This window comes from Sesamum indicum, linkage group LG2 (genome assembly GCF_000512975.1).
Source record: "Sesamum indicum cultivar Zhongzhi No. 13 linkage group LG2, S_indicum_v1.0, whole genome shotgun sequence".
Classification (NCBI taxonomy): Eukaryota; Viridiplantae; Streptophyta; class Magnoliopsida; order Lamiales; family Pedaliaceae; genus Sesamum; species Sesamum indicum.
Window position 1 is genome coordinate 4,734,571 of NC_026146.1, and position 26,742 is coordinate 4,761,312.

At 36.8% G+C, this 26,742-nt stretch overlaps 6 protein-coding genes across 8 annotated transcripts; 3 read left to right on the plus strand and 3 right to left on the minus strand.

Annotated features, from left to right (window-relative positions):
• On the plus strand, positions 381-2,206 carry LOC105180043. 2 transcript variants are annotated; one of them, XM_020699332.1, is made up of 2 exons: positions 381-1,040; positions 1,142-2,206. In XM_020699332.1, the coding sequence occupies exons 1-2, from the start codon at positions 404-406 to the stop codon at positions 1,159-1,161; spliced, it is 657 nt and encodes a 218-aa protein (XP_020554991.1). In that variant the 5' UTR covers positions 381-403; the 3' UTR covers positions 1,162-2,206. The 2 variants fall into 2 exon arrangements, with proteins under 2 accessions (XP_020554991.1, XP_011102011.1); XM_011103709.2 differs by having other exon boundaries at positions 381-1,029; positions 1,142-1,250.
• On the plus strand, positions 5,933-10,706 carry LOC105180049 (ADP-ribosylation factor-binding protein GGA3). Its single transcript, XM_020691779.1, is given in 10 exon segments — positions 5,933-6,050; positions 6,349-6,491; positions 6,598-6,676; positions 7,122-7,220; positions 7,305-7,418; positions 7,846-7,991; positions 8,533-8,614; positions 9,116-9,201; positions 9,282-9,473; positions 9,690-10,706. Coding segments are annotated over 9 exon segments (1,554 nt in total). The 5' UTR covers positions 5,933-6,050; positions 6,349-6,384; the 3' UTR covers positions 10,339-10,706.
• LOC105180060 (protein STAY-GREEN LIKE, chloroplastic) lies at positions 10,598-13,452 on the minus strand. 2 transcript variants are annotated; one of them, XM_011103722.2, is made up of 5 exons: positions 12,912-13,425; positions 12,274-12,450; positions 11,975-12,133; positions 11,411-11,548; positions 10,598-11,304 (listed from the first exon to the last, which is right to left on the minus strand). In XM_011103722.2, the coding sequence occupies exons 1-5, from the start codon at positions 13,041-13,043 to the stop codon at positions 11,188-11,190; spliced, it is 723 nt and encodes a 240-aa protein (XP_011102024.1). In that variant the 5' UTR covers positions 13,044-13,425; the 3' UTR covers positions 10,598-11,187. The 2 variants fall into 2 exon arrangements, with proteins under 2 accessions (XP_011102024.1, XP_011102022.1); XM_011103720.2 differs by lacking the exons at positions 10,598-11,304; positions 11,411-11,548 and having other exon boundaries at positions 11,556-12,133; positions 12,912-13,452.
• LOC105155449 (wall-associated receptor kinase 2) lies at positions 16,741-19,704 on the minus strand. The gene is made up of 3 exons (XM_011071324.2): positions 18,658-19,704; positions 18,413-18,583; positions 16,741-18,160 (listed from the first exon to the last, which is right to left on the minus strand). Exons 1-3 carry the CDS (start codon positions 19,508-19,510, stop codon positions 17,052-17,054), a joined length of 2,133 nt encoding a protein of 710 aa, XP_011069626.2. The 5' UTR covers positions 19,511-19,704; the 3' UTR covers positions 16,741-17,051.
• LOC105155450 (UPF0481 protein At3g47200) lies at positions 20,257-21,723 on the plus strand. The gene is made up of 2 exons (XM_020699233.1): positions 20,257-20,806; positions 20,888-21,723. Exons 1-2 carry the CDS (start codon positions 20,321-20,323, stop codon positions 21,617-21,619), a joined length of 1,218 nt encoding a protein of 405 aa, XP_020554892.1. The 5' UTR covers positions 20,257-20,320; the 3' UTR covers positions 21,620-21,723.
• Positions 23,411-25,119, minus strand: LOC105155451 (uncharacterized serine-rich protein C215.13). The gene has a single exon (XM_011071326.2). It carries the CDS (start codon positions 24,800-24,802, stop codon positions 23,834-23,836), a length of 969 nt encoding a protein of 322 aa, XP_011069628.1. The 5' UTR covers positions 24,803-25,119; the 3' UTR covers positions 23,411-23,833.

A 26,742-nucleotide genomic window follows, 5' to 3' on the forward strand; every position in this document is an offset into this window, starting at 1 on the left:
TTGAAAATAAAAATAATAATTTGGAGTTAAGTTGTTATTTTATTGTTTACTATAATTTATACACACACCATAGGTTTATAAAATAATCTCAAAAATATATAAAGAATTACGAATTTTGTATACAGAATATAAACTTAAATTGAACAATATCAAGTGTATTAATTAAATACTTTATTTGTATATAAAATACTACTAATTGAAAATACATAAAACGTATTATTATTTGTAAAATATGTTTTTGTATATATAATAAAATAATTAATAATTTAAGATAATTAAAATAACATGAATCTGCCGATTATGCACTTTATTACCATTAAAAGGGTAGTGATGATGGACTTAAACATATTGATTACATCTCCTCCACCCCCCCCCCACACAACAACCCCTCCCCCAAGAAACCATGTTCCATCCAGCAACTCTATCCGATCTCCACGAGAACCGTGATAGCAATTGGTACAGTGATGGATTACTGCAACTCCGGCCTAACCATCATCAAGAATCCATGGACAGCGGCGAAACTTCACCGCCGCTATGGAAAACCTGCAGCCCCAGCCCACAAAAAAGCCCGTCTCACCCACTCCTCAACCACCGCTCTCTATCGCCGGATTCTCGGGCACAGGCCATTGCGAGAGGGCAGTGGGAGCTCATGGAGATGGTGAAGAACATGCCTGAATCCTCCTACGAACTTACGTTAAAGGATCTCGTCGAGCACCGCAGCATAGAAGCTCAAGCCCCCGAAAACGAGCACCGGCGGGGAGTTGTGAAGGAGAGGCAACGAGAGATCGGCAGGAAATACGAGAGGAATGAGATGAGTTTGGAGAAGAAGGGCGTGTTTCTGAATGTGGTGTTTCCGGTGTCGTTGGAGTCCCGGAAAAAGAACAGTAGAGGGAAAGTTTCGCCGAAGCCTGAGGGATTGAAGGGCGGTGGTGAAAGAGACTGGTGGAAGAAAAGATTTACGGGATCCAGCGACAGTGATAGCAGCAGAACCAGTAACGGCAGCAGCACCGGAAGCAGCGGCGGCGGCAGGTATGTCGGTGGTTAGTGCCAATTTATGTTTCCTGATTTTGTTAATAAATCCCAAAATATAATGATTTATTCAGAAGCTTATGGTAAAACATTCATGTTGGCGAAAATGCAGGAAAAGACACGGAGTCCTAACTGGTTGCTGGCCCTTCTCCCACACCAAGGGAAGCAAATCTGTATAGTAATCAAAACTTGTTGATCGGATCAGTTTTGGTCAAATTAAATCAGTCACAAAGCAAGTATAACACACTTGTTATGTGATTGATCACTTTCTTTAAACTGTATATCAATAGCACGACAAGTATATTACACTTCTCGTGTTATTGTGTCAAAACTGGATCCAAACTAGAATTTCCTGTACAGTAATACCTCCTCTTGATAGCAAATCCTGAATCCTCATCTTGCACAATTTTTAGATATACATGATAACATTTTAGAAAAAAAATATCTAAATAACGTATATGGAAATTTTAGTTTACTTGGATTTTATTCAATATCATACATTAGGTATTATTGTAATTTCAATTTTTTTTAATCTCAATAAACTCTGTATATTCTTTGATTATTGATGTTAATAATATTAGCACGAAATTGTTGAGCAGCCACTAGATTTGAAATAAAAGTTTGTGGCGATACATAGAGGCACAACACGTACCATAAGAGTGTTTGTGTGGAGGTTAGAGAAAGATGAAACATAGCCATCCTTATTAGTCTGTATTTATGAATGTAGGACCACTAGCTGACTCTAATTTCCAATTTCAAGTTTGATGTAACATTGAACTCTTATGTGCCCAAATTCTACAAGTGCACCTAACTTACGTTACCTTACCAAATTAAAATGGTTGCGTTCCAAATAAATGAGATTCGGACAGGTGGGTACCTAGCTAACAAACTCATATTTTATAAATAATAAATGATATTTGTCTATTTGAATCCAATTACTTTTGGGGATATTAGTGTAATTTAGCCTCTCTTTTTTTTTTTTTTTAACCATGAGTATTTATTTGAAATGTTTGCGCACATTTCTTAGACAATTTGGTGTACTTACAAGAACTTCCTTCATTATTGCCATAATTACACTAAAATCTCCGATAAGGTGATAATTATATTTTCCTTACACAGTTGTAAACTATTGTTTTAGAAAAAGGCCCGCTTAGCTTCGTAATGTCAGAATTTCAAATATTAATGATGTTTTAGTTTAGTAGTTAAGAGTAAGGTCTCAAGAACAAGTTTCAGGTCATGGGTTTTGAGTCTTACCAAATATATGAATATTTGGCTCATTTTATGTGAGTGTTTGTAATTTATTTATTGCTTTTTAATTATATTGATGTATTATTCAATTTATCGAGATGTTAATATAATTATAATGATACTGTGGTCGTCTCCAATCAAATTTTCAAGAGAAAAATGCCCTTTCCAAAATGGTTCAAAATTGATCTATTAAAGAAAATGTAATTGGGTTATGTGTGTGTCTATATATATTGATAAATTAATTACGAGAAATAACATTTTTTATTTACAAGATAGAGGGTGTTGCATTTTTGGTCTCATAATTTACAGACTTAACACATTAGATTTCATAAAATAAAATATTACAGCATTTTTATCTCATATAATAAATATTGTAGCACATTTGACACCAAATGATACAATTTTGTAACATTTTTTGTCCAAAATGCTACAGTTTTTTAATATGTGGGACCAATTATGTTAAACGCATAAACTGTGGGACAAAAAATATATACAATACTTTCTATTAAGGGATCAAAAATGTAATTTTGCCTATTAATTTACTCAAATATTTTTGTTTTCATAAATATGCACGCCATAAAGTAATTACCTAAACATCTCAAACAAATAATTATGTGTTTTATGAACAAGTTGATTTTAATTTATTTCTAAATATAAGCAACTTATTTAAAATAATAGAGGAAAGTCATCTATTGAAGGAAGTTATTTAAAATAAAAATATAAAAATTATTTTAAAGTTAAAATCAAATAAATTTTACTCTGCTTACTCAACTAACTCCTTATCAACATTTAAATTTCAAATGTTTGACTATTATAGGTTACTATATTTGTTGTCGGTGTACTTCCACTTTTTTTTAACATAAAGGTACAATTATTTTACGCATCGCCATATCTATCAACTATTTTATTTTGATTCGTCTTTTTTTTTTTTTTTTATTCACACCTAACTAACATAAATATTCCGCTATATTTATTTAAATAGATATAGAGAAACACCTCGTGCATCAAATACTTATACATATCGCTTTCGACAGAGTACTTACAAGCTCAAGAAACATAAACCAAAATTCAAGGTTTTTTATCTGAATAATTCAAATAAAATAAATTAAAATAAAAATTCATTCTCGAATATCATTTCCTATTAACTAATAATATCATTTCTTTTCAGTAAATTATAGCGGATAAATTTCAAGAAAAATCGTTGCAATTTATATATTTCTAGAAAAGGGGAGCTAGTCAGCAGACCTTCGTTAAGACAAAACACCTTCCATTATATGTTAAAAAAAAATATTATTACAACCTAAACAAAAATTAATAAAAACAGAAAGATACTCCACTAGTATTTTTGGGGCCCAAACCCAAACAAACCTTAATATACCTCCAATCCGTACCTGGTTTATCTGATTGGCCCACTTCATACATCATGGGTGGGCTAAGGATAAGACCTAATGCTTTTAATAATATGGATTTTAATCACTATTTTTTATTTATTAAATACATTTTTTCATCAATGAAATGAATAATTACACTTGTCGTACTCAACAATTATTTATTAAAAAACATTAAAGCAACGACTGAATACCCAACTATGCAAAATATTGGGATAAAAAAAAAAAATTGGGTTAGCTACACTTAACTCCCTCTAAAATATAAATTATATATATAAATATTTTAAAATTAAACTCGTACCCTTCAAATTAAAAAAAACGGGTTAGTTACACTTAATTCCTCTAACAATACGAAATTATATATATATTTTTAAAAAAAAATTGAAATTACACTTATATCCCATTTTGAGAATTCTCTATTTATAATAATTGTACTAATTTTATTAGTGTTTGAAAATGTTGACTACAACAGGAAAAAAAAAAAAAAAGAAAAAGAAGAAGACATCTGTAAACTTGTGATTTTACAATCCATTCAACATTTTGTATAAATCATTAACAATATGACTAGTTTATTCATTCATCAACGACTACCTTTTATCCAACGACAATAATTCAAAATTAATATTTTATTATATAAATATCATATAATTATATTTAATCAACAATTATCATAAAAATAGAATAATATTTTACATGTTAGTGATGTTCAAATTTATGACGTACTCTAATTTAAAAAAATTTGATAATCGTACAATTCATTAAATGAGTGGTAAAATGTCAAATATGAACAATTTAATTATATTGTACGACTGGGACTATAGATAGATTTCCGCACAACAACCAAACGAGAGTATGGAAACAAATTTCATAATTGGAAAAAAAGTGCAAAAATTGTTCTATAATTAGGAATTAAAGCTATGAAAGGTCAATGCAAAAGCAGAAGTCGTGCTACATGTAGAGTCATAGACCAATTTGGGGGATGGGGTCTCTGGGCAGCTGAAAACGCGCTTTCTACCTTAGATTATTTGCCGGCTGGCCAAGAAATCAAAAAGTCAAAACCAAAGAATGATAACGCAGCAACCGTCAAACGCCGGTCAACTGTTTCAGCGGACAGACCTAATTTGCCTGTACCCGAGCATAAGAACCCCCACCTGTAGGTTTAGCAAAGGGCGCATGGAAAGTCCAATGGTGTGTTTGGTGGAAGGGAAATAAAGCTACATTTGAATCGATAAATTTCTATTTGAGGAGAAACTTTGAAAAATATTCAAATAATTTAATAATAAACAATTAAAATTTTAATAATATTCAATAAAAATTATAACTAAAGGGTTAAAAATTCTTACCTTAAACAATACAAATAAATTCATAATTTCAAATTTATGGCCTTCAGAAACACTGGAAAGAGCGAAAATGAGTCTGTTGCAGATCCCGTGTCTTATAGAAAATCAAATATATTGATTTTATATTGGGATTTTTGAAGTCGAAGAATGCATTTATTGGAATTATTACTAAAATTTCAACTTTAAGAATGAATATTTAATTTTTTCAAAGCTTTTTTGAGGAGAAAAATAAAAACTGAGTCTTCCTGATTATAGTGAATAATTTGGTTTTTTATTTTTGCTTAATTCTCAAGTAAAAACTATAAAAATATATAAGTTAGTTTCTGCAGCCAAACGCGCCCTAAACGTAGAAATTCTGTGCAAAATTTTCTTTCTTCTTCTATTTTGTTAAAAGGTTCAAAGGTTGAAACTTTGACACACGCATTACTCGCATCAAGATCCCAACAAAACAGAACACATAGCTAAAATCTAATCATTCTTCACGCACAACAATCCATCTATATTGTTTCTTCCCTCTCTAAAGTATAAAGAATTTGCTATCATATACGAAATATATATATATTCTCTTCCGTTTTCTCTCTCTGTGGACTCGACTAGACTTGAAGGGTTCTGGCAGGTAATCTTCTAAAGATCCTGGCTTTTTCTTTTTTGGTTTTCTTTGGAATTCTCGTCCGCTTGATTTGATTCCATAATTCTTCATCTTTGTTATTCATATCCGAACTGGGTTCTTTTGATTTTCTGGAAAAAGTCATGATTTTTGGGGTTGTCTTCGCGGTCTTGCTTCGAGTTTGTGTTTGATTTTGGACTTTGGGGTTTCATCTTTTCTTGGGTATTGTTTGCGTTAGTGATTTACCCTTTTGGTATATGTATTTATGTGTGAGTTCTGATTATTCATTTGATATCAAATTTTCGCTTTGATTACTTCAGGATTTGCATTTTCTTGTGCAAAGATTAGAGGAATTAGAGCGTGGTTACTTTTGATTTCTCTGTTGATTGGGCATCTATTGTTTTTTATGGGCTTTGGTTTGTACCCCATAATTTGAAGGTAATTTGCTCATGATATGTCTGAGTATGTTTTGTGCGGGCGTTGAATTTTTGTATTGTGCCCTCTTCCTTTACATTTTTCTCGTTCTGTATTTGGAACTTGCATGTGTGCTAGTGTATCTGAGGTTTTCTTTATTTTTGAAGTAAGGGTTTCTGTTTTTAAGGGTTTAAAAACTGTTATTTGTCTGATTCGGTGTTTGTTGTGGTTTAATTCTGTGCATATCATATGCAATTGTTCTGCTTTTTTGTTCGCATCCGTGTTACTTAATTGATGATGTGGTTTGGATCGTCTATTTTAGGAATTGAAAGGACGTAGCAAAACAGAAGTAGCAAATATGGCAAATGCGGCAGCTGTTGCGGAGAGGGCTACCAGTGATATGCTGATTGGTCCAGACTGGGCAGTGAATATAGAGCTATGTGATATAATAAATATGGAACCCGGGTATTTGTTCTTTTCCTTGAGAAAGTGCTGGTTAACTTTTCATTTAATGATATATTGCAGATGACGTATTCTTTAACTTATCTCATAAGTTGACTTCTAATTGCAGGCAAGCGAAGGACGCATTGAAGATACTCAAGAAAAAACTGGGAAACAAAAGCCCTAAAATCCAGATCCTTGCGCTGTTTGTAAGTTTGTAAACTTTTTTTGTCTTTAATTATGTTTACTTACTCCATTTCAAGATGTGCTGATATATTCCAGCCTGACTGGATCATCTTATTAATTTTTATATCTTTTCTTAGTTGTTGGTTGCTTGTAAATATCTCCGCTTTTCCAACTAAATATAACTGTAAGGGGTCTGTCGCAGCAATTCTAATTGGGTTGGGTTTAAGACTCCGCTGTTGTGTGCATGAGTTCAGATCATGTTTTTGTATTTCCTTTTTAAATAGACACGATTGCATCAGGTTTCTTCAAAAACTTTTCCAGGATGATCCCTCAAGAAATTTGGCCTGGACATGCTGTTAGTATATATCTCATTGTCTCTGTATGTATGTCTGCGATGGTATGTGTTTGTGCTATTTAAGACAATGCAATGAAGTTTGGCTTTAAAGTATCTAATAATTTATGCTTCAGGTGCTGGAGACTCTGAGCAAAAATTGTGGGGAAAACGTGTTTCAGCAGATTGCGGAACGGGATATTTTACATGAGATGGTTAAAATTGTAAAGAAGAAGGTGGTCTACTCTTTCTGCCTATGGTGTTCTTTCTTTCCCCCCTGATATCCGGTGCACCTTATGTCCTTCTGATATAATTTGCAGCCTGATTTAAATGTGCGGGAGAAGATTCTAGTGCTGATTGATACCTGGCAAGAAGCTTTAGGGGGACCTAGGGGAAGGTTTCCCCAGTATTATGCTGCTTACAATGAATTGAAGGTGATTAAAATCTCTCAGCTTCATTTCTATGTCTGTACAAGTTTGGTTGCCTGTTGAGGTAGCCTCTGTTTATCTGTTCACCATTGCGAGCTTTGTGAATGTTGACCCATCTTTGAGTTGGAATCTTAATTAACTTGAGGCCTTTGTATATTATAAACCATAATTCCTCTGAGGTGTACCTCGACTATTTAGCGACCAAAAGAATTTATAAAGTGTCAGTGTATATAAAGAAGCTCTCTGAGGCCTGGTCTTTTTACTGCATAACCCAGTCAACTGGCCCGCTCTTCTGTCCAGTTTTGTGGAGAATGTGGATCATTTTCCCCATTTTGGGTGGTGAGGGGCCTGTGATTGAGAAAAGTCTTGTTAGACTTTATTGGAGTACTTCTTGTTATAACCAACTCTGTGTTCTGCCTTTAAAATTTGGCAGGCTGCTGGGATAGAGTTTCCTCCTCGAGAGGAAAATAGTGTGCCATTATTCACTCCACCACAAACACATCCAGTAGTTCGCCCTACTTCCCCATATGAGGAAGCTGCTGTTCAAGCCTCTCTTGAGTCTGATGCTTCTGGACTCAGGTATATCATACATGTCTTTCATTTTTCTTGAGTTGTGCATGATGTGAGACCTCAATGACTAAGGGTCTCATTGGTGTGAAACTTTTTATTCATGAAGCTTTTTGCTTGTCCAGGGCTGTAGTCACAGTCATCTATAAATTATTCTGGGAAATAAGACTGTTTAACGCCATTGCGAAGCATTTTGTATGATTATTGAATCAGCTTCCTTCAAACTGAATTATCACTCTTTCAGGATTTGGGTGACGTTTTTGTACATCATTTAGTGCAACATGCTTTTCCAATATTTAACTAATTCCTACCACTAGGTGCATCCTATTTTTTTTTCTTCTGTGTTTGCTTCTAGTTGGTATAGTTTAGCTTTCCTAATTGTTATATCTGATTACTTAAAATAGTGGAAGTGAATATTTAATGAGTTCCATTTCAACTGACCATACGATATGTGAAAAATTATGTTAATTCTTCCAGTTTGTCACTTATTGTTTTTCTTTTATGTCAGCACAAATTGCAACTTTGAATGTTTACCCTCTCTGTTTTGATACAGCTTACCAGAGATTCAAAATGCTGAGGGACTTGCAGATGTTCTTATGGAAATGCTGACTGCCTTGGGCCCAAACGACCCTCAGGTTGAACTTCTTTATTCTTGTGTTTTACTTACCCTATTATTCTTGGAAGCATGAATATCGTTTATTATTGGCATCTCATGATGCTCTTCCTGGAGCTCATAATTAATTTAGTTGATGAAGTAAGTCCTTGGTATTCCAATTGTTTCCCGTGCTCAGTAATCCTGTTCCTTCTGATTTATATTCTTTAAATTTGAAACCACACTAGTGCTACGTTTCTTTATGGGCATGGTTAGATGTCAATGCAAGTAGTCTGCAGATACCGTATCAAACTGTTGTCTTCTGACATATGACTGATGAGGCATTTGGTTGAAATTTGAAAATGTTTTATCTACATGTAATGGTACTTTCTGTCTCTGTTCAGGTGTTTTCGTGATTGTAATAATTTGTCTTTTAATATTTAATGCCTGATTTTGTGGCTAATGTAACAAAATCTAGCATGTCTTTTGGAAGAAATACCACAGGCTGCGACTCAAACTTATCATTTTTTGGATGTCACCATAGGGTTTGAAGGACGAAATCATTGTTGACTTGGTTGATCAGTGTCGTTCTTACCAAAAGCGTGTCTTGGTTCTCGTGAATAATACTGCGTAAGAATACTGCTGACTCTTTTACCTTTCTGGACATTTCAAATTATATTAATTTGTAACTGTTACTATTGCCTTTGCAGAGATGAGGATCTTCTATGCAAGGGGTTAGCATTGAATGATAATTTGCAGCGCGTTCTTCGTAGGCACGACGATATCGCCCAGGGAACACCAGCAGGTTGAGCAGTGAACAGGCGAACTCCAGTTGCACCTCTTATGAATGTGAATCATGAGGATGATGAGTCTGAAGACGACTTTGCTCAGTTAGCACGCAGGTACACTGACATAGAAGTGATATCTTAATCTTCTTAGATACGAGTATGATTCTTGTATATTATGCAAACAAGGCCTTTCCCTCTCCTATCTATTCTTTTTTAAATTGAAATATCCCATCTGAGGAACAGAATTTGGAGGTTGACATGCGTCTCACCGCTCCTCCTTTATGTGGTAATGCTGTTCCATAAAAGTTAATGGAAATTACATGATTCCAGATCTTCAAGGGATACACAAGGACTGGCCCGTAAGCCAGCAGTTGTCAAGAGTGAGCCTGTGCAGATCAGACCTATTCTTCCTCCTCCACCGTCTTCAGCAAGACCAACTAGCATGGATTCTGGCATGGTTGATTATCTCAGTGGTGATGTCTATGAGACAGAACGGTCCTCAAGAACTTCAGGATCCACAAATACTCCTGTTCCAACTCATGCGACCAACCAAACCACCATTGCTCCGCCAAGTCCAAAACTATCTTCCTCTCCTCCCGATGATTTCATAAATCCCACAGCTTCAATGTTCGCACCAAAGCCAACACATGATGAACCTGCTCCATCAAGCAAATCTGCAGACCAATTGCCACCAGCTCCTTGGGAGGTCCCAGCCGCTGGCAACCTTCCACCTCCTCCTTCCAGGTACAACCAGAGACAACAATTTTTCGAGCAACAACATGGACATGGTGGTGGGCCCTCTCGTTCGAGTAGTGGATCTGGGTCTTCCTATGATAGCTTAGTTGGCCAAACTCAGAATCTCTCGATCAAACCACCAGCCGCCTCTAAGCAAGAAAAACCTGAAGATGCACTTTTCAGAGACTTGGTTGATTTTGCTAAAGCCAAGTCTTCATCACCTAAACCTAACAGGTCATTTTGAGTTGAATTCTAACAGGCCGTTTTGAGTTGAATGCTGGGTTAAATTTATCTTTTCGGCTGACATGAAGCAAGCGTACATTGCTCGATTGACTTGCTTGTGTCACATCATCTAGACTTTTAAAATACATATTTATGGACCTCTGGCTGTTATGTTAAGGACTCGAAACCTCTGGGCTTCTGTATATCTGGGTAAAGATTTAGCTGAGATGAACTTCCGGGATATGATTTTGTGGATATAGGTTGTGTTTTTTCCTTTGTCATCATAGTTTGTTTGACATTATCTATTGTATTTCTCTTCTGATGCTGGCTTAGGCCATTGCTTTTGTATGCTTTTTGCTGTTCTTTTATTCTAATTCCCTGTTGTAATTAGACTCTTAATGGTTTCTAGTATTATGGTTTCCTGTTATTATACTCTGTGCCTGCTTCTTGAGGAAAATGGTGATTTGTTACACTGCATCTACGGAGAGTGTTAATTATGATTTGTTGTTGCTTTCCTGACAAGAATCCTGCATCTTAAGCTAATACATCTAGATATATCTGCCATTCCTTTGTATTCGGACTGTATAACTGCTACTTTATCATGTCTTTTGCTTTCGGGTTATTTGATTTAGTTATATAACATTCTCGTAGCATTATAATTCTTGATATTCCTTGTTATTGATGTCCTGATACTTTTCACGAGAACACGAAGGCAGAATTTGGCTTTGGAACACTTTTAACAAGAACACGTAGTCGACAATGTACAATTTGGCTTAAGTAACGTACTGAACAATCAGATGATCTTGTACTCAAATGCACCATGGCAGGCGCCATGTCCTCTTCTTTCTTCTCCTCATATGTACTCGTAAAATCATAGCAGGAAGGCATATAGTGCTTGGAATATTGATTTTGGACTTCCCCAGAATTTGAAAGTATGAGCACTTTGCTTGCTTGCAAATGAACATCCATTTATCTTATTTACTCTTCCCTGAAATCCCACCATATATTCAGTCAGCATTTCAGGAAGATATCTACGACATCAATGCAGTTCAATGTTAGAAAAAATACTTGTGTGCTAGTTAGTTTTCACCTACCAGAGCAGCATCCTTCAACGGTCCCCAACACTCCATCTTGTTGGAGCTAGAATGAAAATACACACGCACTAAAGCATCCATTAGTTGTTTATGCTCTCTGAAAAGATCTGAATCTCCATGCAGCACAGCCTCAAGAACCTGGAATTTCAATGTCAAACTCACACTACTCCAAACTTCCACGACATTGTTACCAAGTAGAATTAGTATTCCTAAACAACAAATTATGCTGAAAATGCACTGAAATTAGATTGTTTTGGAACCAAGCTGATTATACGCATAGTTTGATCATCTTGTCTGATCTATCATTGTGTTGCAGGATGCATGCAAACTTGAACTCATATCTGGAGTAACGTGAATGTTTGACATTTGATCCTTCATGATCATCTTGTCTGATCTATCATTGTGTTGCAGGATGCATGCAAACTTGAACTCATATCCGGGGTAAAGTGAATGTTTGACATTTGATCCTTCATGTCGAAGGTATGATAAGGCACAAAACATAAATGTCTGTAAGTGGCACAAGCTTAACATGTGGTGCTTCATGATGATACATGATGAACTTACCAACGGCAGTTCCTTTGAGAATATATGGTATCTGAATTCTGCAGCCATGTCCAACAAAGAATTTGGTCCGCTCACGTAACAGTGAACATTTAGGAAAAGATCCCCGTTCACATCTGTCCATTCAGCAACAACGTCGTCTTTACTATTCCACCCTTTCAACTGCAGGAGTAAACAGAACCACTCGTTGTAATAACTCCAGCTCAAAGTATAAACTTGGTTCAGCAACACAGACTTCACATAATGGTCAACGATTTATGATTATACCAAACTTGCCAGCAATGTGATGAAGGCCACATTACCTGATCCGGGTGAACAAGGTTAGAAATGGTTAGAGTTAAATTAGCAGTGAAGTCACAGTGAGAGAGGGTGTATGTTCGTGGGACGATTCTTGTTGGCGTGATGACTTCTTCTCCCATAAACAAGACCTTCAATTTTGAAGCTTCAAATCTTGCCGGAGGACCCAAAAGTCGTGCAGCCTATACACAGAATGTATTACTACAAAAGCTAACTAAGAACAGACAAAAGAATCAAATTGTTTTACAGAAAAATAAACTGTAACTGTAGAACGAACAGTTGGTAGACAGTCCCATTTATGCATTGGCCAAGAAAATTGTAATAATTTGAGTAAGTAGATAAATCTTAGTCATAAAAACTTGGTTTCGGTATTAAGGATTCTTCAAATGTTCAATTTTAATGTTTGGACATTCCTTAATTTACACAATTCAATTCACACAGTATGCATATTCCATCAACCCAAAACGCCATTCAAGATCACCCTAATCAAACAGCATTCTGCCCCATCAAAGATTTCCCCTCCCACACAGTTGTTGAAACTCCAGATAAAAGAAAGCAACAGAAGAAAAAGTAAGAACATATAAGCAATATGTAGCACAGAGATTGAAACCATTTCATGAAATCACAGAGAAAGAAAAGGAACCTGGAAAACAAGGGAATTGTAAGAAGGTGTTCGATCACTGGAAGCGCGAGTGAATAGCAGAGCAGGGGGTGAATGCTTGACTCTGCAATTACGGACGTAAGAAGGTGAAAACACAGCAGTATGAGCGGCCATGGACTCTTAGACATACCACTCATCGCATTGCCTTTTTCTTATTTTAGTCAGTTTTCCTCCAAACACTTCGCCCCCACCATTCTCCCCTCTTTCTTCCTGACTGTTGTCACTCTCAGTCTCAGTGTGTGTTGTGCGTGAAAATCTGTGATGCAAGAAAGAGAGAGAGAGAGGGTTTGTGGACATGACGAGAAGACAGTGGACAAATGTTTGGAGTGGCAAGAAATTGCTTTGTGGGCCCACAAAATCCAGTACTAGCCAATCACACCACTCGCTGTTGAACTTCTTCGACATACGTATGTATCCCCGTATTTATGTGTATACGTATGTCAATCTCGGAATTTTAATTAATTAACGGTATGTTCAGTATTTGGGCCGAGACTTATTTCCATCAGGTTAATTGAGCCTTAAACGTTGGGCCATTCAGGAGTACTTGACCTATCCACTAATCCACACGTTAGGCCCATTATCCAATTAGCAATATTTAACACCATTGAAAATATATTAGGATAATTACATTGTCACTCCTTGAGGTTATGCCTAATTGATTTTTAATATCAAGTGATGTACTTATAATCTAGTAAAACACAATTGATTTTTGTATAATTATACTTAACTCACCCAATATACCACCCTTAAGACATTATACCTTACTTAACCCATCTTATGAGAAATATTCATTTAAAACAAATCCTATTTTTTATCAGTATATATCTTAACTAATGATAGACGTCGTCAAAAGTTTATATTTACTATTCCACTGATGTATTCATGTACACAATTCAAAAGAAAAATAGTGAAGTTTCTAGTTATAAAATTTGAAATACGAACTCAGCGAAAGATTAGTAGTGTATCTAATAGTCACATAGCTAGAACTTACAGTTTCAAATGTCACGATTGATCCACTTACTAAGAAAAACATCACAGCTTAATATCTAATTTGGCTAGTCACTGTGACATATCTCCTAAAAATATATGACAAAGAATGAGTTGTCCAATCAATAAGTATAACTAATTAGTACATACATATTGTAAAATAAATATTATTTTTATTAAAAAAAAGATATTCTAAGATAATTTAATTTAAAAATATTATTAAAAATTATAGTTATAAAAATATATCCTCATTGAGCAAAAGCGAAAAGAGCCTTTAGAAAATGAGACACATTTTTACCAAAAAAAATATGAAATTATTTTCAAGACGAAGATTATATTTGAGATGGTTCCACAATATATATATATTTAATTAATAAATATATATTCTTAATATTATAATCAAAATAAAATATAAAAAAATGGGGAATCCTAATACTAGTGATGTTTATAATTCATGTGTCTGAATATAATACACAAATGGTGCAAGATAGATGGCCCATAATTTATTTAATTTAAGGTAATAATGAAATTAGTCCCCGTGTGCACTTCATATTAAATTTCTGAAAAAAAGAGACTCCACGAAATGAAAAAGGCAAAAAAAATAATTCCCCACAGACCCCAACATTCTATGATTATTATAGTTTGGACCACCACATTATGCTCCACCTTGGTCCAACTCCTCATTGTCTACAAAAGCCTCTTTAACCATATATGTTTATTCACTCCTCTATGGATTCAAACCCTCAAGAAGCCATTACCATCCTTCATTTTTCATTTGTTTTTAATAGAATACGACTTATTGTATCATTTAATAAATTAATAATTTCATATCAAAAAATACATCAAGATGTAATAAGAAATTATCATAAAAATAAATATGCACGTATATTGATTAGAGGGGGGTTTTGTTGTGAAACTTTAGTCTTATCCCTCGAGCAAGAATTCATTGAAAAGTAACAATTATGTTTCAAATTGATACATTAATCTTACATAATTAGATAATATAGGGAAGGGAGCTATGGGTTGATGACTAAAATCAAGGTTTTTGGTTCATGGTAGAATTGTTGTAATTTGATGATGGTGTCCCATGGAGTGAAGGAGGAGCTGCTGAAATCAGCACCTTTTCCCATGAAAGCTTATTGTTAAAAAACTCAGAGACAATACTACTTACTGCCACTCATTCTCTTTATTTGTGTATTGAATATATTTCATTGTTGACAAAAGGAGTGGACAAAAAGTGTAGAGTTGCTGCTCTGGTGACTTCTTCAAACACCTTTACCTTTTGAACTGGGCCTTGTCCCCCTACTCATTGCCTAACCATTATTGAAATCCATTCCCCCCTCATGTTTGCATGATTGAATTTCAAGAATCATAAACAAATCTATTTTTTTTAAATAGAGAAAAACCCTTTATAAGTTTATATCAAAATTTTAAATGTAATATATTTTCTTTTACTGGGATCATTGTGGTGATTCTTGATGAGGTTTTAATTTTTTAATTTTTAAGTTGGGTTTTATTTTATTTGGTTATTAAATTTCATTGATATCGACCTTATCGATCTAATTTATTATTAATAAATCATCATGATCACTGGCTGTTGTGACATAATAGTTACTGCCAAATATATTAGTACATTTGTCAATTGGTCAGTTATGTGGGCAGACAGACAAGACCTGAGTGCAATCCTCCAAGATGGATCCGTGATATTATCCTTACTTTCCAACTTTTTAACAATTAAAAAAAAGTTAGTAATTTACCATGTAGCTACATAGTAGCATGCCATGTACAAAGTCAAATGTTGTTGTGTGTAACATAAGGGAAACAAAGTGTACAAAAACAAATCAATCCAGTGACACTACTTATTGTTTTACTGCTTTGACAAGTCTGACAACAAAGATTTGTCTCCCAGTATAAAATGGTTAACTCCAACTGCTGTGGGGTCTGATGTAGTGGGATCATTCCCTCAGCTTCCTTAATAATCAAACATTACTTCTTCTTTCTTTCTGGTTGGATAAGATAATAAAAAGCAGCAATACAAAATTTGCACAACAGCTTAGGATTATAATATTAGCACACTGTCTGCCAATTGTTTCATCTTTCCTCTAACAAACAAGTTGGCAGCATTTCTTAGATTGCTCAACATGTCTGCAGCCACAGGCTACCTAAAAAGCAGCTAAGTCTGGGGGAGTTAAAAGAGGTTGTGGGAGAAGTTGTTTTGGGGCATTCAATATTCATCATGTCAGGTTCTTGCAGGCACAAGTGCCTAATAATCTTGAGTTTTCTTGCTCTCATTTTCATCTCAGAGGGAGCAAGATTGCCAAAGGCTGTAAGGTGGGAGCAGATGCTGCCTAAGAAGCTCCCAACTCCCTCTTCAGCTCCATCAAGAGGAACCAATTCTGTAACTACGTCGACAAAAGCAATGGAAATGAATGAGAAGAAACTTCCTTCATCCGATGGGAACGTTTAGCAGTTTAGCCGAGTAGTTAGCTTAACTTCTCTAACTGTAGGCAGACGCAGCACGCGATGCAAAAGGAGGTGGAAAAAGAAGCCAAATTTTGTGAAGAAGTCGAGCCATTTGTTATGCACCTCTGTGCAGAGAAGTCAGATTGATTGTTGCTAACGGGATAATCTGATGAGAAAAGTCAGTGAAAAAGGCTTCTTTTTGCTGATCCCACATTTGGGATTTCAAGAATGCATAGATGTATGAAAATGCTGGCAACTGATTGACAGTAAAGATGTAACTAGTTTGTATGTAGAATAAATTGGAGATCTTGTGATAATCTTAGAGACTATTTCATATACAACATAATGTTAGAGCACTGACTTGTGTAAGTGTCCATTGATTTGTTTCCTCTGAGAATGAACAGAAAGTTTACATTCGGATATGTATCATAAATATTGAGTTTAAGGGATCATGATCAGATGCTTAATTTGAATTCATATCATGGAGTAGACCTCAACTGAGAACTTGAGACTCTGTAGAAATTACAGTGTCTGAAGCAAAATTCGACTTGAAGCCCGAGTATGTATGCTTTGAAGGCTAAAGCTTTAAGTTGTTTCCTCTCCAAGAGTGATGGAACTCAAATGGAAAAATTATCAAAACTTGGGCTCTGGATTCACAAAAAACAAAGACAACTAGAAGCTCCTGTTTCGTCTCACAACTCTACGCGTAGTTGTCTGCTGGCTTGAGTTTGGACTGATTGTTGTTGAAAATGAAGTCATGCTTATAACGTTGTCCAGGGTGACAGCCGCTTCTCGCATACTTGGCCTGTCCACGGATGAATGGGATAAGCACCTCTTTGCTAGCTCAGCAACTTCTGTTAGTTGCTCAATCCTACCCTCACTTACCAAACGAGCATCCAGTATCCTGACCAAGTTATCTCTAGGTGAAGAGACAAAATATGTAGCCAGATGTTCTTCTCCTTGTGGCCTCTCAAAACTCACTGCCTTTTCACCCGTCAATAGCTCTGCCAGGACGACCCCAAAACTGTAAACATCACTCTTTACCGTCAAGTGACCGCATAAGCAGAACTCAGGGTCCAAATAGCCAATTGTGCCCACGACTGAATGTGAAGCAGCATCCTGCGGTGAAGTCATTAATCCAATATTGGGGTCCAAATGTATTTTCACAGTATAATCATGGGTTAGTAAAATGCTAGAGCTGTTGACATTTCCATGTATAATCTGTGCTGGTGCTGTTTCAGAATGCAAGTATAAAACTGCTCTGGCTGTTTCGGCAGCTATCCTCAGACGAATATCCCATGAAAGAAAACGTGCACGAGCATCGTTGTGGACACAATCATGAAGGGTATCAGAAGTGATGAATTCATAAACCAATAGGGGGACTTGTGTCTCTAAACAACACCCTATCATCCTTACCACATTCCTGTGTTGAATTCGGGAAAGAATGGCTACATTATGGACAAAAACCTCTACACAGTCTCCATCAACTGCATGACACTTCTTTATGAGCACTTTTAAGTTTGATCTATCAGCTAATATTCCTTCGTAAGTTATTCCAGAATTACACTGTCCCCGATGAATTCTGTTCTCATCATAATTGTTTGTGGCTTCTTTCAGGTCTTCTGCTGTGAAAATTGTGAAAAGTGTTGTCTGACGGGACAACATATATTTTAGGAGAAGACCACCATTTCTGCGGAACAGATCTTGCCTTAGTTTCACGACTTTCTTTTGCTTACGCCTCCAAAATATCCAAGAACTGCCGACAGCAGGAACCGTGAAACCTGTTTGGACATTGCAAAATTTCAGGTAAATCCTACTTTTCTTTGATGTGTCATTCATACCCCTACACATTTAAAGAAGTCCCAATAAAGATCTAAAACAGAAGAAATGCTAGCAGACAAGTAACCGCTAGCTAATTATTCTAATTCCGCATCTCTTTTCTTTGATTCTCGCAATGAAAACATAGATGAAATCACGTGTAGGAAAAAAATCCACAAGTGTAATCTATCTTGAGTCCATAATCAAGAACTTACCAGAAACAACGTAGAACAAGGTAGAGCCATTGATTTTACTTTTGCGATGACAACCGGAGCCATCTTTCTTTCCATCACCTTCAAACCCCTTTGGACAAGAACATGAATAACTGCCCTCCAAATTTGTGCATGTTCCCTCGCAGGGCTTCAGAGTATCACACTCATCAATATCTGAGAGTCAAAGAAATGTTATTCTCAACAGGAAATCTTAACCATTTACAAAAGTAAGACATGTAATATCGTACCTTCACATCCATCAACAAGGTAAGGATTGCCCAGAAATCCCGTGAAACAATTGCAACGATAGCCAAGACCAGTGCTGGAATCAACGCATTCACTGTGGTTGGCTCGGCAAGCAAAGCTGGAAACATTCTTTCTGGCTTCTTGGCAAGTTATATTTCCTAAAGTCCAATCAAGAACAACAGGGACAGTCTTTCTGTTCTGTAAATTCTTTAAGTCTGAGGATGAAAACTCAAAGGCCTTAGCTTCAACTACGAATGCATAACCACAAGGATTAAAGCTTTTCACCCTTGTGTGGTTTCTAAAACTCCGAATATCCACCAAGAAGTCTTTTACTCCGTTAGGAATCGAAGTCTGGCAGCAGCCAATGCCAAAGCAAGTCCCGTTAACCACACTTTCAATGCTGTCACACCAAGAAACACACCCAGCACTCATCTGCTTCCATTCATCAGATCCTTCTACCAGTGCATACGTGTCACATCCAATGGCTATGAACTTGTTTCGGGTGCTAGAAATCAAGAACTTGGACAGGGTGAGCTCTGAGACGGTGCCACTAATCTGCGCACCGGACTTGTCATAACAATCGCTAGCAATAAAAGATGCTACTTTCAGTGATCCATCAAGGGATATGTCTAGAACTTCAATGCTGCTTGAGTTTAAGAAGAGCTTGGGAGGATTATAGCTATGGTTGCAATTGATAAGGAAAGAATTATCATGACTACAATGATGACTCGTGCCGAATGGATAAGGGATGGTCAGATTTCCACAGCTGGTAGGGCATCCTGGTTCTGGGGGTGGTGCTGAATTGATTTCAGTTGCCAATAACATCATGGTCGCAAGTATTAGTTGATACATCATGCTCTTTTCTGTTTGGATTTGTGAATGGTTATCTCCTGGGGAAGAAATAAAGGCTTGTCTAAACAACACATTCAAGTTGATTCGCGGGTTGAAACATGGGAGCAAGACGGTTGTCTTCGATCCAGAGTAGGTGTTTTTGTTTAGACATTCATCATAAAAACAAAGATTAAGAAAGACCAAGAAAGTATCTTGATTGAGACATCGGAAAGTAGTGAGAGTTGAGGAATTGCATTCTTTATGTTATTATTACAGTGAAGAGGAGGATCACGATAGGTTCACCTTGTCAGCACGCGGCACTGGCTGTTAAGAAATTACACATAGCTACCAAACCACCCAAGACATTAACATAAAACAAGATAACTTCTCATCCAATTTTCTTATTAAAAACTCAGAACTCCATGCTAAAATCTTATTATGTATTTTAATATAATATATCATTCAATGTACTAAACAGGTTTAAAGTTTAAAAAATGCACCAGGCAGGATATGAAATCCAAACTTGTCAATTCTGCCTTCAATTCAAAACGCGTCCCCATTTATGTTATTTTTTCTTTTTATGCTATATTATGTCATCATTTGACAAATCGATCTGTAGTTTCCATGAAACAACCCTTGCGGAAACTCTCTGGAAATGTAATTGTAATACTGCAATTCGTCCGAAAATTCTTTTTTTTTTTTATGCCAACTCGCGTATTGACTATTCACACTAAATTAAACAACGTTATCATCAAAGGATAGGACATATTTACGAAAACTTAAATGTTGTCCACTTCATTATTTTCAGAAAATTTCTTCTTGTAAGGGTTAACAATGTCTGAAACAAGAGATGAAGTCTCTGTTCGTATAGACAACATACTTCTTGAGTTGCCTTCCTCGCGCTGCAAGCCCTCAATCTTCAGAGTCAATAATGATATACGCTACACAAATGAGAAGCTTTATGTTCCTAAAGTAATTTCAATAGGCCCATTTCACCACGGCAAAGACCATCTCCGGGATATGGAGCAGCACAAGTTCAGGTACCTAAAGCTTCTACTCAAACGACGAAATGAGTCCAGTGTGGACAAATATGTCATGGCGATGAGATCATTGGAACAAAAAGCACGCAAGTGTTATGCTGGCCCTGTTGAATTTAGCCCTGAGGACTTTGTACAAATGTTGCTTCTTGATGGTTGCTTCATCGTTGAGTTGATCAGGAAATACGGAATGGATGAGTGGAGAGAGAGCGACGATATTGTTTTCCAGTATGAACAAGTTCTCAGCCAGCTGCGGCATGATTTGATGTTAGTTGAAAATCAGGTTCCTTTCTTTGTTGTTGATCAATTGTTTAGCATGACGAGAACGGGAAATCCAGATGATCATATCCTTTTCCTGATGCAGCTTTTCATTGGTGACATTTCTCCATGGCCAGAGGCTTCAGAAATGACAGGAAACATATCAGTGAAAAACGTTGACCACCTTCTTGGCCTGGTGTACACGATTTGGTGCTCTTCATTTGCTAAGATTACGGCGAATAGACCTATTGAAATATTGGAGGAGGAACACAAAATGGTGGCCATAAATTCCGCAACTGAGCTACAAGAGGCAGGAATCAAGTTGGAACAGGACACCGAAAGTAATTGTCTAGACATTAAGTTCATTAAAGGGGTGATAAGAATTCCTGGTCTCAATGTTTCTGATGAAACCGAGTCGATATTCAGAAATATTATGGCGTATGAGCATTTCTTGATTGATAAAAATCAGTCCAAATATGTGACAGACTATGCGTTTTTCTTGCACTGTCTCATTAACTCCTCAAATGATGTGGAAATACTACGGCGTCATGGGATTCTCACTAATTTGCTAGGCGATGATGAGATGGTATATCATATGTTCAACCGTTTAGGCACAAATATCCTCATGTCCCCTCATTTCTGCTATGCGGATGTCTACAAAAAGGTTAACGAGTACTATGGTCGTCGGTGGAACAAATGGATGGCGAATTTGAGGCGTAACTATTTCAATACTCCTTGGGCGTATATATCTTTCTTTGCTGCTCTCATTTTGCTTTCCTTCACCTTCATACAGACTGTTTTTACAGTTCTTTCCTATGTAAACCCCAAGACCAAGTGAACAATCTTCAAGAATTTAGGCTACTAAAAATTATTTCCTTGTTCAATTACAGAGGCTTGTACATTCTTTCTTCACTTTTGTTCATCACTCAGCTTATCCAGATATATTATACTTATCTTTTCTTCTCATCCTTTTCATTTTATTCTAAGACAAGACACTTGATTCGGGTGGAAATCCACGACCTCCCTAGTCACATGGAATGATCTTCTAGGCTGTTTGAAATTGCTATCTATCCCGGACAAATGTAAGGATTCTAAGAAAAGAGAAGCAGTTCGTTAGGCTTGCTGGGGTGGCCCACCGCTAAGACCCTCCGATGCTTAAATCAATATTTGGTATCAAGATCGTCAATAAGTAGGTCACTAGAGCATAAGCGAGCTCAAGCGATCTAAAATAGAGTATTGAGTGTAATTAATGTCTTACCATAAATGCACAGACTATAAAGTATTTATAGTGTATGAGGGGGTCCAGTTGTTCAATAGTTGTCCCACATGTGTATCAGGTTATTGGTAGGTCGCGGGTCCCGACCCGAGTAGCGACTCAAACCCATCAAAAAGACGTGGATCCTCTGGGTAAACTTGCAATTTTGAACTCCTTCAATGACAAAATAGTCTTTTTCAGACAAAATTAAGGTTATACCCATCATTACTCCTCCATTTTTTCTTAGTGTGTCTAGTACGCTAAGAGCAATTAAACAGCCATTCGATCTGAGTTGTACTTAGCATCCAACCCTCAATTTTGGTGCGCTTTTCCATGGTCTAATAACTATAAATATGGGGGCATTTGACCTCATCGCTGCTACTCATTTGCGATAATCTTCTTCTAGGTGCAATCTACTACCTCTAAGTGCGATCTGCTTGTTTCCCGGTGCCTTCATTTTCAGGTATTTCCTCGCAATCTCCCCTTTCCTTTTAGTTATGTCTTCGAGTTCTAGTTCAAGTTCGAAGTCCAGTTCCAACTCCACTTTTGCAATTCGTCCGCGACCTCCCGCCAGCCTTTAGCTCATAAGAGTCAGGTCGGCCCCTCTTCTAGGACAGATATAGATGATAATGTAGGAATCTTAGCTCCCAATCTTACCCTTGAGCAATATGAAACAATGATGGCCGATGAACCCTGGCTTGGTACTGTAAGTACTCTACACATGACCATTGTAACGATTAGGAAAACATATCACATTCCTCAGAATTTTGAAATTATTCTTCCTTCCTCTTTTGACCGGATGCAACTACCTCCTTTAGGTTGTTGTCCCATTTCTTTAGTTCATCTTGATGCAAGCCTGCCATTTCCTCTTCCGCGACCTATTGCTCATATATTATCTAAGCTAGAGATATCGCCCTATGCAATTAACTTCGAACTCTATTTGCCATATACTTGTGTTTATCATAGTCATGAATCATCTGGGACTTGAACCTGATTCTGATAACTTTTGGTCTCTTTATAAATTCACGACCTCGAAAAAGTCTGGGGACCAAGTTTTTTTCTATCTCACTGTAAAATCTCACTGCACGTTCATAGCTAATTTAAAATCAAATGTAGGTTCCTGAAAGGACAAATTCTTTTTCATTCGTCCCCCCAGCTAATCAAGTTTTGCAATCCTAATTCTTCTTTTTGGGGTAAAAAGAACAACAACCTTTTATTCAATGACAATCTTAAAATATTGATTGCAAATTTTAAGGCAATTAATGTTGTTGTAAAGTTATAGAAATCTAAAATCACTAATTTATTGTTTGTCTGTGTATCTAGTGTATTTATGATCCTAAAGCAACTTGAATCGGTCCATTTCATCATGGCAAAGCCCGTCTCCAGAATATGGAGCAGCACTTAGGTTCAGTTTATCTTCACTTTTCGTCATGGTTGAGCTTATATTTTCTTCATAATAAATAGTTTTCTTGCCTTCTCATCCCTTCCGTTTTATGTTAAGACAAGATAGTGCTGATCTTTTGTTGAAGGAAGGCAGAATTCTCTGCAATTGTAGCAGGTTTTATTTAGAGAAACAAACACTCATTCTCCAATCCAAACTCAAAAACAACAAAAGAATAATTCTCAACACAGACAATCTGATGTTTGCTTCCTCGGTCTATGCTACAAATCTGAAACCTGTTCACGAGTGTAGAACTCTACAAAAAACATCAAACACCACAAACCAAGCAACACAGCAAAAGACAAAAAGTATATAAACACAAGTGACAATTTCACACCAGAAAAAATGCTTCAATTCTACAGAAATATGAAACAGTCCAAAGCAATGAGCGGATTGTTGATGTCCTCCATGACAGTATCCATTTCCCCAACATCAGCAGTGGCAACGCCTTCATCGATCTTTTTACTGACCTGTTGAGAAAATGTACCTTTTTTCCTGACCGGTAAATTACGACTAATCATCATATCACGGCTCGGACTTGCGGTAATTGGAGCCCGAAAACTCTCCCTTTTCACACCAGATGTTGCTGAACTAATTGCATTGGCCTTGTGCGTAACCGGGCTTCTGCCAGAACTTTCATATGTCCCGTTTGTCGAACTACTTCTACTGTTCTCCCCACTGAATCTTCGGCTTGGAGAAGGTGACCTTAGGCCTCTGTTAGGTAGTGAACTCGCGGGATTCTGATCTTTCCTGAAGCTCTTCTGCCTAACGAGAGTTGGCGAACTTGCACGAGCCCGTTTCTTGGGCGTTGGGACGCTGATCATCGGCCTTTCTTGAACCGATTGCTTGGCCTTTTGTACAATAGGAGAAGCATTAAGCAACGGTGAAGGATCAAGATTCCAGCGGGGATGAACTTTGCTAGCATTGACAATAGGTTTGTCGACAGTTTTTTCCTTGATCACAGAATTAAGGCCAATTATTTGTGGATTCTCCTTCACACAAGCCCTCAAGAAGTCGTTGGAAAAAGACCGGTCTTTTGCGCTCACCACGGAAGAAGAACAAGACGACAACGACAACGATGACGACACGGATGAAGCCATCGTGCCGGCACATTTTCTATGAGAGGAACAAGAAAACGCCGAAATCGAAGACGATGAAGAAGAAGACGGTGCTGGAGACAGAGGCTTCTCCGAGGGCATTACTACAGTTGCCAAATTCGATGAAATCATGGGATCTTGCGAGATAACAAGCTTGTCATGAACATGGCTTTCATCTTCTTCCTTGAACTTCTTCTTTGGTCTACATTTGCTAATGCAAGAGCCCATTTGATCTGATCTTGGAATTCTTGGAGATGGAAATGAAATGAAAATTGAGGCTTGACAAAGTCTCTAATGTTGTATAGTATTAGAATGTAATAACATTTGGCAATCGAAGGGGAAAAGGTGTTGGGTTGGTCGCTTTTACTTTTAATGTGCGCTTTTCAGATTTTTGAAATGTGTTGCCGGGTTATTAACCCGTTGGGGAGCAACGGTTATATGGTCCAAATTGCCAAAGAATGATGATTTTTCACTTTTTCCAGTCCATTGTACGATGGAATGTTGAGCTTTTCCTTTCTTTCTTTCTTTCTTTTTCTTACGTGGACAGCAATTTTTACTGAGGGCACACCACTCTTGGAATTCTGCAGTTTATTCTCATTCTTGTTTCTTATGCTATTTCAAATTACCATAAAGATTTAGTCGTGTTTAAATTTAATTTATCTTATTTTATTAATTGTTCGCCTTAACTAGTTAGTCGGATTATATAAAAAATGGGATTAATACAATTTACTCTCTGTGTTAATGGAAAAGTTCAAAAAAATTTCTGAATGGGACAAATTGCATCATTTTTTAATGTTACAGGAGGTAAATTGTACTTTATTTTTTCACAGGGATTTTTTTGCACTTTTGTTATTAACATATGGAGGTAAATTGTATTTAACCCATATTAAAATTTAAATAATTATAAATAGAAATCCTTTTATAGTCATATTTTTAAAACAAATTTCAGGTTAATTTCACTTAAAACATCACATGAAAATATGAAATTATATGTTTACCCAAAAAAACGTTTAAAATTGCACTTGTAGTTCTTCGGGAATTATAACTGTGTTCATTTCGTGAGAGTTGAGCGGAAAATGATGATCTTAACAAAAAGTAAAAAAAAAAGAATTACGTGTGATGAGGGGAACTCAGAAAAAGACCGATATACCCTCCGGAGGAGGGGTAGAAATAGCCTAAGGCAAAAAGAGGGGTTTGACCAAGTATTAACTTTGTCTAAGTTATTAGATAGTTATGGGCAGGGTTAATGCCTTAAAGAACGGACCGTGAGGGCATTATGAGTAGTCGTGGGAGCAGGCATGAAGATCATGGGGGAGATACGTCAGCTTGTGGATGTGATCAGTATAAAGGGAATCTAAAAAAGAGGTACAGGGGTTGGTATTTTTGATTTTTTACAGAGTGGAGAGGAAAGATATCTTCATGGTTATTATTGACACTGACTTGAGCGTCGGAGTATCTTCGCGGGACTTTCCCCGGCTAGGTAACGTTTGTTTTTCATTGTCAGATTATCGGTGATCAGGAGCGGAAGGTGGATAACGACCTGGAGTGTGATCCGCGATCTCAAGCCTGATCATTTTGGCGCCGTCTGTGGGAAACGTAAGTAGGTAACGGAGAGACGTTCTAAGAAGTATATACCGGAAATGGAGACTCCAGGGGAGGATCGAGAACCAAATGTACACTTGACACGGCGGGAAATGGAGACTCCCGGGGAGGACCGGGAATTAGCGGTACATTTGACACGACGAGAACTGCAACAGATGATGGAAGAAGCTGGAAGAAATGCCCTTGTAACGAAAGGAGAACAGCTACTCCACTTGAGAGGGAGGTAGCAGGGAAAAGGTTGTTCCAGCAAGGAGACGAAGGGCGAGATCTTGAGGGAACGAGTAAAAAGGAGGCAAATAAGAAAGGTCATCCCCCTTCGGAGGTTGGGTCTAAGGGGACCAGCTATATCTCGAGCTGAGGTAGACAATGTTAGTAAACAGATAGCTTTATTGGAAAAGCAAATTGACGAGCTCAAGAAGCGGGGAAAATAGTGGCACACAATCGCAACTCCCCTTTCTGTAACAAGATACTTATCGAAACAGTTAATCCGAGTTTTAGGATGCCAGATCTTCCAAGATACGATGGAACCCGGGATCCGCAAGAGCATCTAGTCGCCTTTGATATGG